The sequence below is a fragment of the Aspergillus karnatakaensis genome (genome assembly GCF_047715665.1).
Source record: "Aspergillus karnatakaensis strain CBS 102800 unplaced genomic scaffold BJY04scaffold_51, whole genome shotgun sequence".
NCBI classification, from domain to species: domain Eukaryota; kingdom Fungi; phylum Ascomycota; class Eurotiomycetes; order Eurotiales; family Aspergillaceae; genus Aspergillus; species Aspergillus karnatakaensis.
In genome coordinates, this window is record NW_027395763.1 from 1 (window position 1) to 14,488 (window position 14,488).

At 52.7% G+C, this 14,488-nt stretch overlaps 8 protein-coding genes across 8 annotated transcripts, besides 1 other annotated feature; 7 read left to right on the top strand and 1 right to left on the bottom strand.

Annotated features, from left to right (window-relative positions):
* Positions 1–17: 17 nt before the first annotated feature.
* On the top strand, positions 18–1,008 carry BJY04DRAFT_121273 (uncharacterized protein). The gene is made up of 2 exons (XM_073708333.1): positions 18–406; positions 461–1,008. The coding sequence occupies exons 1-2, from the start codon at positions 102–104 to the stop codon at positions 933–935; spliced, it is 780 nt and encodes a 259-aa protein (XP_073567659.1). The 5' UTR covers positions 18–101; the 3' UTR covers positions 936–1,008.
* A 72-nt stretch (positions 1,009–1,080) lies between these two features.
* Positions 1,081–1,641: a sequence feature (Protein overlapping with rRNA (BJY04DRAFT_121270, KAL4877845.1) was converted to a misc_feature.).
* On the top strand, positions 1,633–3,247 carry BJY04DRAFT_196970 (SDR family oxidoreductase). Its single transcript, XM_073712427.1, has 3 exons — positions 1,633–1,907; positions 1,967–2,651; positions 2,707–3,247. The coding sequence occupies exons 1-3, from the start codon at positions 1,868–1,870 to the stop codon at positions 2,741–2,743; spliced, it is 762 nt and encodes a 253-aa protein (XP_073567660.1). The 5' UTR covers positions 1,633–1,867; the 3' UTR covers positions 2,744–3,247.
* On the top strand, positions 3,248–4,282 carry nctB (negative cofactor 2 transcription regulator complex subunit NCB2). The gene is made up of 4 exons (XM_073712428.1): positions 3,248–3,511; positions 3,561–3,587; positions 3,683–3,942; positions 4,011–4,282. Exons 1-4 carry the CDS (start codon positions 3,490–3,492, stop codon positions 4,128–4,130), a joined length of 429 nt encoding a protein of 142 aa, XP_073567661.1. The 5' UTR covers positions 3,248–3,489; the 3' UTR covers positions 4,131–4,282.
* A 374-nt stretch (positions 4,283–4,656) lies between these two features.
* BJY04DRAFT_121349 (putative chromatin remodeling complex subunit (Arp9)) lies at positions 4,657–7,196 on the top strand. Its single transcript, XM_073708335.1, has 3 exons — positions 4,657–4,708; positions 4,766–6,146; positions 6,194–7,196. Exons 1-3 carry the CDS (start codon positions 4,679–4,681, stop codon positions 6,766–6,768), a joined length of 1,986 nt encoding a protein of 661 aa, XP_073567662.1. The 5' UTR covers positions 4,657–4,678; the 3' UTR covers positions 6,769–7,196.
* On the top strand, positions 7,029–8,816 carry BJY04DRAFT_121384 (putative C2H2 finger domain protein (Kin17)). The gene is made up of 2 exons (XM_073708337.1): positions 7,029–7,728; positions 7,795–8,816. The coding sequence occupies exons 1-2, from the start codon at positions 7,288–7,290 to the stop codon at positions 8,467–8,469; spliced, it is 1,116 nt and encodes a 371-aa protein (XP_073567663.1). The 5' UTR covers positions 7,029–7,287; the 3' UTR covers positions 8,470–8,816.
* On the top strand, positions 8,817–11,439 carry BJY04DRAFT_121377 (uncharacterized protein). Its single transcript, XM_073708336.1, has 2 exons — positions 8,817–9,469; positions 9,520–11,439. The coding sequence occupies exons 1-2, from the start codon at positions 9,163–9,165 to the stop codon at positions 11,112–11,114; spliced, it is 1,902 nt and encodes a 633-aa protein (XP_073567664.1). The 5' UTR covers positions 8,817–9,162; the 3' UTR covers positions 11,115–11,439.
* Positions 11,440–11,764: 325 nt separating this feature from the next.
* BJY04DRAFT_209593 (uncharacterized protein) lies at positions 11,765–13,387 on the bottom strand (the record flags this gene model as incomplete). The annotated part of the gene is made up of 3 exons (XM_073714144.1): positions 11,765–12,471; positions 12,658–12,823; positions 12,932–13,387. 3 exons carry the CDS (start codon positions 13,385–13,387, stop codon positions 11,765–11,767), a joined length of 1,329 nt encoding a protein of 442 aa, XP_073567665.1.
* A 171-nt stretch (positions 13,388–13,558) lies between these two features.
* Positions 13,559–14,473, top strand: BJY04DRAFT_196986 (zinc finger CCCH domain-containing RNA-binding protein). The gene is made up of 2 exons (XM_073712429.1): positions 13,559–13,968; positions 14,054–14,473. Exons 1-2 carry the CDS (start codon positions 13,668–13,670, stop codon positions 14,380–14,382), a joined length of 630 nt encoding a protein of 209 aa, XP_073567666.1. The 5' UTR covers positions 13,559–13,667; the 3' UTR covers positions 14,383–14,473.
* The last annotated feature ends 15 nt before the right edge of the window (positions 14,474–14,488 follow it).

The window sequence follows — 14,488 nt, forward strand, 5'->3', positions numbered from 1 at the left end:
CCCCCGTACGACCTGGTGAAATACTTCCTGTCAGCCTCACTCAAGCCATTTGCAAGGGACCCCTGACCAGAACCCCGGTGCTGTACAGTTCGACCTCCAATATGAGACATGATCCTCGCTGGGATGGCCTGGAAGTCGTCCCCCACCAGGAAAAGCAAATCCACATTATCGAAGATGGAAAGGAGGCGGTTTATACTCCACCGGGTATGCCTGCGATAGAGGCGGGGCAGAACACCAAGCAGAGCCGGATCTGTGGGCTTCGCCGGGTGGTATTCTGGTCTGCACTAGCATTGCTTGCAGTTGTGATTATCGGTGCCGCTGTTGGTGGCGGGGTGGGTGGTGCGCTTGCAAAGGGAGGTTCGAGTTCCCCTTCTGCTCTGGATGATACGATATCCCCAGGCTTAGAGTAAGTCGCTCGTCATAGGGTCTTCTGGTGAGCTTGTAAGTAACCATTTTGCAGGTCCACGAGTCCCGGCGAGACAACTACCACCAGCGCTTCAGCAACAGCAACGACAACGACAACGACAACGACAACCTCCTCGGCTCCCGCCACGTCCGGAACGAGCGGCGTAGCCGAAAACCCCTGCCCCGGCTCAAACTCCACCCTCGTCATCGCGTCATCAGGCTCGAGCTTCATCATCCAGTGTAACCGCGACTGGCCGCGAGGTATCGAAGCAGCAGATGGGAGCGGGAAGGTATTCGATCTCGACGTTTTGACCGAATACACATTGCATGACTGTATCGACAGATGTGTGGAGTACAACGATGGTTTGGAAGACTCCACGGATAGACAGTGCAAGGGGGTGACGTACGAGGCGAATCTGACCTCCTCGTTCGGCGGTGGGCAGGGTGGGAATTGCTTTCTCAAGAATAAGGCAGGCAAGGCGTTTGATGGGTCTAATACGACAATGACAGCGGGGATTGTTGCTGTTTGATGTTTGGGGTCCTTAGGGGAGGTAGCTCGTCATGGCACGAGGCTGTTGAGCGATAAGGGCCAACCAAGCTTGTGATGATTTATTGATGTTGTATGATTATCCTATTGTGTATATACCTGCCAGCGCTGCCTTGCCTGTTTGCGTCTCAATAAGTACATAATGATCGTGGCTTCTTAGGCCGGGCATGTAGTCGGATCTGCCGTTGCACTTTCCTACAGTACACATAAGCCTGATTCGACGCAAGCTCGTAGGTCTGAGGCAACGTCGGAATGGATACGAGACTCGAGGTCGTCAGGCTTTTTAATGTGAGAGAATGATTGTCTACGAAGACAGAAGCTATGTAATTAGAAAAGCCTTGTGCATGATATACAAATATAATAAGAGACCTTTGTATTCTTGAAAGCCGGTGATAGATGTAGGCCAAATGTTGCGACATCTCAGGGGGATGGAGGAGGAGGATTGAAAGATAGCGAGGGAAGTGGACAGCCTGGTGCTGATCCTTGGCAGGTTTGTTCTGGTTGCATTGCTGCAGATGAGAAACGCCATGCATGGCATGGTCAGCAGCATTGACTTGGCGGTCGAATTTCAGAGAGGTTCGTTCATTCAGGGCATGCAGATGAAGCACTTTAAAAAGGTAGATAGAATTGCTAGATTGCAAAAACAAAAAACATACAACAGTTGGGATTCGCATGTGGTCACCCACCATACTACTAACCAACCGGCGTGAGGCTTAAGTACGGCTGAGCGGACGGGAAGCCCTGTTCTCCTCACCCTGTGGTCGTATGTATTAGTTTTATTCCAGCCATAAACTATGTAGCTAATCAATGCCGCTGTAGCATCATTTACATCATCCAAGCTCGCCATTTTCTCCAAACTCCCCCACCTCTTCTCTCGCATCTGCCTTCTTCTTCAACCGTCTATAGGAGCACACAATGGCAGCAAAAACAATCATCGTCACCGGCGCCTCACGAGGTATTCCCCCCATCCCCCAATTGGCCCCTCCTCAACATGCACCTCACTAACAACCCCAGGAATCGGCCTCGCAGTAACCCGCTACCTCCTCACCCACCCGCAAAAACACAACGTCGTCGTCATCGCCCGCAGCATCGAGCCCCTGCAAGCCCTCAAAAACGAATTCACCAACCAAGTCGCAATCTTAAACGGCGACCTGTCCGACCCCTCCCTCGCGCAAAAGGCCGTCGACCTCGCGCACCAGCACTTCAACGCCCTCGACGGACTGGTCCTGAACCACGGCATCCTCGGACAGGTCGGCAAGATTGCGACGGCGGATATATCAGAGTGGAAGAAGGGGTATGATGTGAATTTCTTTAGTCTGGTTGCGTTTGTTACGGCGGCGTTGCCTTCATTGCGTGAGCGGCGAGGGAAGATTATCCTTACGAGCTCCGGCGCGAGTGTCTCTGCGTATCGCGGGTGGGGTCTTTACGGGTCTACGAAGGCGGCGATGAACCATCTTGCGTTGAGTTTGGGGGAGGAAGAGGAGGATGTTGTGAGTGTGTCGGTTCGGCCGGGGATGGTCGATACAGAGATGCAAAGGGAACTTAGGGAGGATCATGCGACGACGTTGGAGCCGCAGGTGCATGCGAAATTTACAGGAGTGCACAAGGATGGGAAGCTATTGAGGCCTGAGCAGCCGGGGCATGTGATGGCGAAGCTGGTGCTTGATGCGCCGAAGGAGTTGAGTGGGAAATTTCTTTCGTGAGTGATTCTTTTCTTTGCATTTTGCTATGGATTTGGGCTAACGTGATGATAGCTGGAACGATCAACAGCTCGAGGCCTTTCAGGCGTGATACGACTAGAGTAGATCTTTTAGAGAGTCAGTAGAGACTCAACCAAGCAATGATAGAACAGAATTGAAGAAGTGTAGTTGATCAGCCGAAAGATGAAAAGCAGGTACATTTCTTAAGCATTAGGCGGAGCCTTCATACTTAGCATGGAATGTAGTTTGTTCATCACAAAAAAGTGTGCAAGAAAAGAAAAAATTCCATTGCCGTACCTCTATCTGTTCTACGGATTGGGTGTCAAGCTTGTCGTGAAGCTACCTGAATACTTCGGACAGTCAGCAGAGATCAACAATGCGCTGAGTGAGAATCAATGAGAAATTGAGGATATCAGTGGTCCGTTTGGCTAGGACAGTGTACGTCACCATAGAATGGTCTGATAGGGGCGACAACGTGGTTCATCATGGTAAAAGCAGGCAAAGAAAGAGTCGGATGAACATACCATAAGTTAGTGAAATCTCATCATGTCAATTTTGCTCTCATTAAAGCTTCAAATCAACGATTGAGTGTTGTGTGAGAAGTGAAGAAAACAAAAGCGAAAAAAAATCGCAGCCGAAGATAAAGCGACGAGAGCGGTGATATTCTGCCGTGTGGTTGTTCCGTTCCGCGCTGTCGCATTTATCGCAATCGAGATGGCCCTCGAATCCTACAAAGGATCTCCAACTGAAAGTGCGTGCTTTGTCGTCCTCTGATCTTGTTCCTACAGACACTGCACTACTGCTTTATATCCCCTACATTCTCCCAGAGAATCCACCATGTCAGATCGCGAATTCAGCTGTAAGTCTTGTCAGCCTCGTCGCATACATGACTAACGAACGCGGTCCAGCAAATGACGACCTGTCGCTTCCGAAAGGTGTGTACACTCACAAGCCCGATCTCGCCTGCGATGATACACCCTCCGTTTCGTATATCTCACCAATACTACTTCATCAAAACTAACAAAACCAGCGACGGTCCAGAAAATCATCACCGAGATCCTCCCCCCCACCTCCGGGCAATCCTTCTCCAAAGACGCGCGCGACCTGCTCATGGAATGCTGCGTCGAATTCATCACTCTGATCTCATCCGAAGCGAACGACATCAGCGAAAAGGAAGCCAAGAAGACGATCGCTTGCGAGCATGTGGAGCGGGCTCTACGTGACCTCGGGTTTGGAGACTATATTCCGGATGTGCTTGCTGTTGCGGAGGAGCATAAGGAACAGTTGAAGGTGTGTGATGCTCTTTTTCCAGCCTGTTTTTGGAAAGAGCGGACTGGGCTAATGAGATCCCTATGCAGTCGCGCGAGAAAAAGCAGAGTAAGATGGAGCAAAGTGGGTTGTCGGAGGAGGAGCTGCTTCGGCAGCAGCAAGAGCTGTTTAGGTCTGCGACGGAGAAGTATCATGCTGCTCCGGAGTGAAAGGGGGTCACGATGGTTGTTTAGTAAAAGGATGACTTATTGGGTGGACTCGTGCTGGTCATAGAGCGGTTCTGGAGTTTGCTTGCGGTTATGGAGTTGGGGCTTCAATGATTTATCACTTCAATAAATATCATATAATTTCACCTAGGAGCTTCACATATATTACGCCAGTAGAGACATGGTTTATTTTGTCGAAAAATTAATTTGTTAAACGTCGCGAGTCTAGCGAATGGCAACAGTGCTGACCACTGTACGTTGATATATATTGTTGCCCGCCGAATCTGATATGCGAAGAAACTAGCCGCACCACGCAAGCAAAACTTCAGAGCGCGCTTTATACATTACGATCAACCCCTCACAATAACACACACCCCATAAAATCCAAAAATCAGTACTCTGTTGACCAAGCTCAAGAATCGTAGTGTATCGCGAGTGCTCCGCGCTAACCGCATTTGGCACCCCGCCCAACCTCAGCGTAGGCATCGCGAGCAAACACCGCGGAACAAAAGAGCCTCCTCCTCCACCCCATCATCCTCCATCTCAACACAATGCCTCCCTTCAAGGATGAGCAAATATTAGTGCGTTCAACCTCTACTCTTCCTACCCAAATGCTGCACCATGTGCTGATTTCTTAGATAATTGCGCCAGGATCCCAAGTCACCCTGGCGCAATGGGGTCTTCCCGAGTCCTTCACACCAGCCCAATGGCGCTTTCCGACGCGAATGTTCCCGGCAGAGAGTAAGGGAGAGTTTGAGCCGTACCGGATTCGCGAGCGACGGACCGAGATAAAGCTTTCCAACGGCAGTGACAATGGCAATGGTTCGGGCACGGCGAAGGAGGATGTTGAGATGAAGGACACCCAATCTACGCAAACGGGGCCGGACGCGCCGAAGGTTGAGGGTGCGGAGGAGACGAAACCTCAGACTGCTGAAAATGCGGAAGGAGAAAATAAGGAAGAGACTGGGGAGGGCCAGACAGTGGAGGAGATTTTCTATGACGAGGATAAAGCATCTGAAGAAGGGGCGGTCTTCCCGATTGAGAATGGGCGGATTGTCGACTGGCCGTGCTTCTTCGCTCTGCTTACACACATCTACAATACACTAAAACCTGGTCTTGCGCCGGTTATGCTTATTGCTGAGCCGGTTTGGTCGCTGCGCGATCGCGAGGCTATTACCCAGTTTGTGTTTGAGAAGCTCAAGGCACCGGCGTTTAGTCTGATGGACTCGGCGCTCGCGGTTTGCTACGGGTATGGTGTTTCGACCGCGACGGTTGTTGATGTTGGCAAGGATAAGGTGGATGTTACTGCCGTGACGGACTTTGCTGTCAACGAGCACGGGCGGGGTATTGCTTTGGAGGGATGTGGTGGTGACTATATGACCGATCGACTTTTGGAGTTGTTGGGCTCGAAGGGGTTCTCACGGGATATGTGCGAGCAGTTGAAGCGGAGTAACATTACTGAGCTTTTACCTGCAGGAACACCACTGCCAGGTACCGCAGCTACTGCACAACAGGGGACCCAGGCAACTGGCGCTGGCCCACAGACTGGGGAAGCACAACCAAAGAACCCGAACGGAACCGTGGAGAACGAAGAAGAAGAAGGCGTCCTCGACGTCGCGGCTATCGTCAGCGGCAACACCAGCGAATTTCTTGCTGCGCGAGAGAAGGAGAAGTCCACAAAGAAGGGGGTCGATCAAGCCGCGAAGCCAGTCCGTCTCCCAAACTCGAAGAAGGAAAAGGCGACATTCCAGTACCAGGAGTACGTGAGGATAGAGCCTGACAAGGACGCTCCTAGCGGCCCAGCACGCTTCATTCTCCAGACGCGAGATATTGAAGTTGGAGTTGAGCGGTTCTTCGCTGCAACTCCCAAGCAGAATATTGAAGAACGGCTGTCCAGCGGCATTCTCGAGGATATTGCGACCCAAATCCACCACACAATTCTTGCCGTGCCGGATGCGACGAAGCGGAGTGATCTTTGGGACTCGCTAATCATTGTCGGCAACGGTAGCCGGATCAAGGGTAAGTCGTTCATCTACTGTTTTGCTCACCAAACTAATACTGTATAGGCTTCACGCAAGCGCTCCTCGGCACAATCAACCAGAAGTTTGTCCTCTCTCCCTCTGGCACCATCTTCACCTCCGAAATCCCCTCCAACTTCTCCACACCCCTCCCTACCGGCGGCACAAACACACCCGCACCTCAAGGCCTCCCTGGCCCAATGCACCACCCAGCCGGCCACGGCGTCAACCCCCTCCTCGTCGCGGCCACTCACTCCAACAACCCCGCCGCCCCTAACATGCCTCCCGGAACTCCTTCAGTGGACCCATCATTCTCTCACCACCGCTCCACCGGGCACTCCCAGACACCGACTTCAGTACGGACTGTCAAGCCACCAGAGTATTTCCCTGAATGGAAAGAACAGACAGCTTCCAATGCCGCGCAGAACAACCCCAATGTGAACGGGCCACCTGGCCCAGCCGCAACCGGCGGACACCGCGGGATGGAAGAGGCTGTCTTCTTGGGAGCGCAAGTCGCATCGAAGGTTGTCTTTGTGCTCGACCAGGGTCTGAGCAAGGGCTTCATGAGCCGTGTCGAGTACAATGAGAACGGCCCGTCGGCGATCCACGAGTATGTTATGTAGATGGTCTGGCTAGTACATGTTGCATGCTATCTCTGCTATGTCTACTCGTCGTTAATGTTAGACTTGCTTCGAGTTCTCTGACCCTTTTTGATGTTTCTGAATGTATTCTACGGGCGTCGCTTCGTTATTGCTGTGATGAAAAGCTATCTGTCTAGGATGCTGAGGGATTGGTGGAGTTTGGTTTAATACTACGTAGTAGATTTGTCAATGTATGTGTTTCGACCTCAAGAATTTAGGTTCAGTACATCAATTTCCTTGTCTGGAGTACTTTGAGAAAGGCTAGCATCCTCCAGGGCGTGGTCATTTCCTGAGTGGGACAGGACAGCCTCCCGAAGTTTTCCGCCGTATGGCCTGTTTCTTTAGAGACATGTCCTGGCTCTTTCAAAACCACGTGACACAGATAACCGGCCATCCTTATCGTCGTTCTTCGCCACCCATTTCCTGCCTTGCATCAGCATCTTCCTCCCACTCCACGACTCCTCACATTCATTCAGAGACTACTCTTCCTACATATTCGAAATGCCGCGCGCCGAAGCCGGAAGCACAAAAGCCCTCGGCAACAAAATCAAAGCCGTACGTGATCTCACTCCCCGATCAACACGACTCAGCGCAGAGCTAACACTCACCAGAAAGGTCTCGGTCGCCTACGATGGTACTGCCAGGCATGCGAGCGGCAGATGCGCGATGAGAACGGGTTTAAATGGTGCGCTTTCCTCCCCACTTTCCTTTAAACGACTTTGTGCGTATAGTGAAAGGAGTGCTAACAAGATCCTGAACAGCCACGTTCAAAGCGAAAGCCATGTCCGTACAGTCCTGCTGATCGGCGAAGACCCGAAAAAGTACATCGAAGACTACAGCAAGCAGTTTATTCAGAACTTTTTGAACCTCCTCCGGACGACGCACGGCGAGAAGAAGACCCATATCAATCAGTTTTATCAGCAGGTTATTGCGGATAAGGAGGTTAGTTAATCTGTTCTTTTATTTGTGAGTTGATCGAGGAGGGTGCTGATTTTTTAACTCGTGTAGCACATTCACATGAACGCGACCAAATGGAAGAGTCTTACGCAGTTCGCCGCGCATCTCGGTCGCGAGGGACTGTGCCACGTTGAGGAGACGGAAAAGGGTGTTTTCGTTTCGTATATCGATCGGAGTCCGGATGCGATGAGGCGGAAGGAGGCGATTATGAAGAAGGAACGTCAGGACCGGGGTGACGAGGAGCGCGAACAGCGGTTGATTCAGGAGCAGGTTGAGCGGGCGCGGATAAACGCGGAGAAGGCTGCGGAGGAGATTGATCCCGAGGCGAGAAATCTGCAGCGCAAGGAGGGCGAAAAAGTCAAGCTGAACCTTGGATTCGGTGCGAAATCTACCCCGCCGGCGACGGAGGAGTCGAGGCCACAGTCCGAAGAGAAGGAGTCTTCCGCAACTCCAGAAACCTCAGCCGTTGCTTCTCCCGCCCCGACACAAGATGCCCAGCCCGCGCCGAAGGTATCGCTCTCGCTCGGTGGAGGTAATGGCAAGCCAAAAAACGTGTTTGCCGCCGCGAAGAAGAACCCGTTGGCCGGGAAGAAGGGGACTGTCATGGCTGCGCCCAAGAAAATGTCCGAGCAGGAACGCATTATGAAACAAGAGATGGAGGCCATGCAGCGGAAACGTTTGGGCGGGGGTGGCATGCCAAACCCTAAACGTCCCAAGGTGTCGTGAAGTCTCGCGGATTCTCCTTTTGAGCCATCGCCGACTCATTCGGCTCCCATCAGAAGTCTGAGCAGGCCGTCCACGCTGCTCAGTCCAATTTCATCCTTCGCAGGGAACCTCAATTTCAGATATAATTACCGCCATGCGCCACCGGTACTTCTGCTGAGGTCATAAAGCGACTCAGCTGGTCTTTGGCAGACACCGATCTCCTGATCTGCTATACGAAATCTCGTCATATTAGCGCAATATAGGATAGTCTAATAAGCTTCTAGCACACCGACACCCGCTGTCAAATGAATTTGGACCCCGCTGTCACCAACACCTCTCAGACATTCCAAGTACTGCAATTACAATAATATTGTGCCTCCCACGGACCCGTCTCGACTCTAGATCCCGCTTACCAAAGACGGGGTTCGGTTTATTTGAGGCGGCCCTGGCTCGTTGGTGAAACGTAGCTCCACCACTAGCGGAGAACCATCTATATGAAATATCTACTCAAAACAGCGCTGTTTTAGAACAGGAGCCTTCGATGACCCGCAACATGCACATTTGACAGCCCTGCAATTTAGCCATGCTCGTCCGATCCGCCTTACGAGATGCTATATACTCCCTGCCTGTCCACGATCTGCAATCGGAGATCAACCACTGTCGTTCTTTCACTCATTATTACTTTATCGCTGGTCGATAGTCCATTCATTCATCATGAAGTTCTCTCTCCTCGGTGCAGCTCTGCTCTCTGCCGCGCAGGGAGTCGCTGCCCTGGATGCGTCGCTCCTTGAGACTTTTGTCGATTCTCTCGAACTCACTTCTTCGTTTAACCCGATCGAGGAGGCCTACTGGACTGGGTATCCTCACCATCGGCGCACTCCGTTTGCCGTCTCTCCTGATGGAGAATCCGCGTACATTGCGTATCTGGACTCGAGCGAGACCGACGTGCATGTGCAGCAGGTCGACCCGAGTACCTTTGCTGCTGTTGGAACTACTGTCACTGTGACTGGTGGTAAAGAAGGTACCTCACTCTCTCACTTGTAGTATTGCATCCAGCTCATAAATGGACAGCCGGTGGTCTTGTCGCCCACAACGACGGCTTCGCGCTTCTCACCAACGAAGCCCTCCCCTCCGGAACCTCCAACGCCCCCGCCGACAACACACCGGTCCCCGTTCTTTACCGATACACCGATGGCACCGAAACCTGGAAGACATACCTCGGCGGGCCTTCCGTCGAAGGAACCGGTGACCTCCTCGCCTCACCCGACCTCAACGGCGACCTCGTATACTCCGCCGACTCTGGCCTCTACGGCGCCTACTTCGTCGTGACATCCTACTCCGGCTCGGCTGCCGGTCACTTCGGCGACAGCATCCAATACGTCAACGATGCCGGCGAGCTGCAGGTTATCTCCGGAGCTTCCAGCTCTTGGGGATGCAGCCACAACACCGGTATCGCGCTTGAAGCCGCCGCCGAAGCCCCCTTTGCCAGTATCTGCGCCGAAGACCAAGGTGCTATCTGGCTGAACACCGAGGGACAGGGCATGTCGACGGTTGGCGTGAAAATCTCTAACGAAAACACCACCAACGGTGCCTCCGGCGAACCCATGGGCGGCATGTCGGGCAGTTACTCGCAGCTCGTGCGATTTGGCGATTCAGCCAAGTACATCTTCGCGTGGCCATCTCGTGGTGCTGTCGACGTTACGACCAATGATTGGATGGGCGCTGGGTACACGCATGTCCTTCCTCGTAACGAGAACCGCAACGTCGCTGTCGCGTTGTTCTCGGACAAATACACCAAGGTCGGCGACCAGGCTACCTCTGAGGTCGGTGCCGCCGATGGCGATAGCCAGATTACCTGGATTACGGAAGGAAACAACGACCACACCAACGTGCACGCTGCCGCTTTCGGCTCTGATAGCGCTCTCCTGACCTGGGAGGAAATTTCCGAGCCTGTCTGCGACGAGTTCATTGCCATGGGCTGCCGTGGTACCTTTACCGGAACTTATTTCCAGCAGGTCGACAGCGCGGGCGCGGCTGTCGGTGCCTCTATCAACGCCACTGACGTCTATGTTGCCGGTGATATTGTCAACATCGGCAACAAACTCTGCTGGCCTTATGTGAGCATGGAGTGGGATCTGTCCCAGGCTATCAACTCCTGGGGTGGATCGTCCGGGGAGAGTGCCACGAAGATCAGTTTCGCGTGTGTTGGACTTGATGGTTCTGCTGGTTCTGGAAGTGGTTCTGGCTCCGGCTCTGCCAGCCAGACTGCCACTGCTACTGGAACTGCCACTGCCACAGCTACAGGGACTGCATCCCAGACAGCCTCCGAGACCGCCTCTCAACCCGCCCAAACCTCAACCTCCACCGCCACCGAAACCCCCGTCGAGGTTCCCAGCGAGACTCCCACCTCCACCGAAGACACCGAGATCGAGGCGCCTACTGTGATCCCCACGCAGATCCCCTCGCAGACTACCACCGAGGCCGTTCCCGAACCTACCTCCGAGCCGGCTGCTCAGCCCCCGGCTGTTGATCCCACCAGTCTAACGGCTAGCACGACCTCTGCTACGCTTGTGCCTGGTACTACCACGACCGGTGGAGTCCCGACTACGACGAAGCGGCCTGGAAAGGGGAAGGGGAAGTGTCGGGCTCATGGGCATCGGAAGTAGATGATGGTCGGGTGGGATTGTGGCTTGGTATAGATGTGGTGAGTGGAGTTATGGAAGATTACTGGGATGGCTTGTGGGTGTGAAAGGAGGGTGGGAGTGATATTAGCTAATCATATTCTATGGTAGCTAGCTGGTAAACAAAACAATAAAATCATCTATACTTAGGGTGGTTACACCCTGTATAGAACATTCTGGTCTTGGATAATTAGCCACTGCATCGATCAAATACCTAGGCAGTGTTGGGTCAGAGGGTTTATGTATCTTTCAGCCCGGTGGAGTTGAGTGAGTGTATGTATGTTATTTACGAATGGCACACAGCGGGCTTCGCATGAGACCAACTAGAATCTTAGAGTCGCATCTTGAGAGACTACTATCCTCTGATCTCCGGTCGTTAGCTGCTCCTACCCCGCTTGACGGCTGACTTCGCCATGGCGAGGCACCGTGGCATAGCGGAGTATGCATGGAAGACGATCGATTCATCTATAAGAGTGAGCGAGCACCTTACCCCAACAACGCCACTCATCAGCAACGAGCGTGAAGGACAACAGGGAAGCAAACAAGAACGAGAGAGCATTGCGCTTGCTAGACGAAGATATGCGAGAGATCTAGCAAGGCAGACGAGATTCAAGCAAAGGGTCTAAAACATTACCTTACCGGCAGACGTCAAATTCGTGTTGGGGTTGGCCATCATACACTCTCTTATCCGCCACTTTGCGTCCATAGATAGCCGCAAGATTGCGTGCCCAATACCAAGGCATGAACTCCAGAGAGCGATCGTCCTCTTCCGGATCGTTGTCTGCTGGTCGGCGTATAAAGCACGGTCTGATGTGATTCCGAAATATACTGAACACCCCGCTGGGAGTCGCCAGGGCTAGGCTGTACCAGAATGTTCCCATGCTCCAGGCCGTACCCATTACATTCGATAGCCTCAGCTCGTCTTTGCCGAAGGAGTGGCAGCGTTCCTCCTCAGCAAGGAGGGCCATAAACTCCAATCTTTGCTGGTCGTATTCTTCTGGCTGAATTCGATCTACAGCCATGGTGGTAAGCCAATGAGGGGGGTGGATCATTTCGATTGGTACGGAGCATGCGAACTCAAGATCAACAAGTGATGTTATGTGCCAGTTTTCATCCACAAAGATGTTGCTTGGGTGTAGATCTGTAAGTGAGAAGAGAAAGGGCCTCCGCCGAAGATGCCGCTGGGAAAACAAGGGGGAGACTGTTCGCATGGTTGCCAGGCATGAGGCTTGATAGAGGAAATCAGGCATCTCATTCACAGCGTTCGGTTGGCTTTGAAGGCGGCTATCGTGGAAAGATAATGTGTCCGCAACAAATGAATCAACGGTTGAATAAGTCCAGTCTTGGGGTATATCAACAGGTATGTTTTCATTCTCTAACTCTTGGATCTGGAGGGTCAACGGGCGATTGTTGAGCAGAAGAAAACCGTCATTATCAATGATAAATGAACCAATTTTGGAAAGGGGCACTTTGGATAGGGTTAAGTAGATCCTGGAAAGATCACGGAAGAAGTTCGCCCGTAGTTCACCATTCTGATAGTGGGAATTCCAGGTTGACGACAGCATCCTTCCCTGCGATTCCTCAATGTACTCTATCAATAGATAGGGGATGTCGGGGTCTCCCAATCGAGGGCGATACTGGCGACGATCGTATCTAGAACGGATTGGACGATGTAGAAGAGTGAGAAGGGTGCGCTGGAAGCATTCTATCCAACGAGATATGAGAGGAAGGTTCTCAGTTCGCGTAAACCGGGGGGATTTCATCAGCCACCAATGCAGCCTTAACACCAAAAGGAACTATACAGTTTTCCCGGAGCCCATCCCAAACCCATAGAGACGTGGAATTGGGATATCAGGGCAACTCTCTTCCAGCCAGGCATATGTCCCTGCCTCGCACCGGACTTTCTCGTCGCTGTTCCCGGGCTTGGAGAGCTCTCCAACGCGATATGGAAGAGGAAAGCGAACAAGAAGACGATTCCCAGGGTGGCATTGCGGGGTTAATCCAGCAACGACGACAGGAATGCATACATTGCAACCTCCATGCAGCCAGTCTCCGGAGTCAGCCACCTGACAAGCATTAACCGGGAGATTCAAGTGGTAAGCAACAATAGATCGAATCCAGTCACTATGGTCTTCAGGGAAGCCGAAGGATTGAGACTGTTGCTCTGGGTATTTCAGTTGATGTAGTACATTGACTTCTCTATCCTTCGCGACCGAGTAAGTGATCTCCTCCCGAAGTAGGCGCCGGGTTTGGGGCATGTCGAGGTGTCGAAGGCTTGAAGCTGGGAAACTGAGCCTCCGAGATGGAATCCACTCTGTTGTGATCATGTGACTGGTAATCCCGGGGTAGAACCTTCTCGCCTCAGGCAGAAATCTCTTAGTCATTCACCACCGAGCTCTCCAGAAACTTCAGCACTTTCATCTCGGAGCTCAGTCGGAGAAAACACGCCTCGACACCGTACCTTGTCCTCACCTCCTCTCCCAACCTCTCTCCACCTAAAACCCCTCTCTATCAGTCGCATACATCTAAAGCAACACCATGGCCAACTACCTCGCCTCCATCTTCGGCACAGAGCAAGACAAAGTCAACTGCTCCTTCTACTACAAGATCGGCGCCTGCCGCCACGGCGACCGCTGCTCGCGCAAACACGTCAAGCCCAGCTACTCGCAGACCGTGCTCATGCCCAACATGTACCAGAACCCGGCCTACGACCCGAAGAGCAAGATGAACCCGAGTCAGCTGCAGAACCACTTCGATGCCTTCTACGAGGACGTGTGGTGCGAGATGTGCAAGTACGGCGAGTTGGAGGAGCTGGTTGTCTGCGATAACAACAATGATCGTACGTATCCTTTGCCCCTGCGCTGCGTAGAATCAAGCGCGGTCGACGTAGTTTTGAAACAGTGCTAACGTTATGATTACCGCAGATCTGATCGGAAACGTCTACGCCCGGTTCAAGTACGAAGAAGATGCGCAGGCTGCCTGCGACACGCTGAACTCGAGATGGTACGCCGCGCGCCCGATATACTGCGAGTTATCGCCCGTCACGGACTTCCGGGAGGCGTGCTGCCGGTTAAACAGCGGGGAGGGCTGTGTGCGCGGTGGATTCTGCAATTTCATCCATCGCAAGGACCCGAGCAATGAGCTGGATCGGGAGCTGCGGCTAAGCACGAAGAAGTGGTTGAAGGATCGGGGTCGGGATGCTCGGAGTGTTAGTCGCAGCCCCAGCCCGGAGCCTACGCGGCGGAGGTATTAGCTTGGGAAACGGTTCTGTTGTGGCGTTGGGGAGATTTGTATTCTAGTTTATGATATCAGGCATTATGCATTGTGGCAGCAGTTTTCAGCAATGTCTTCTCATTGGA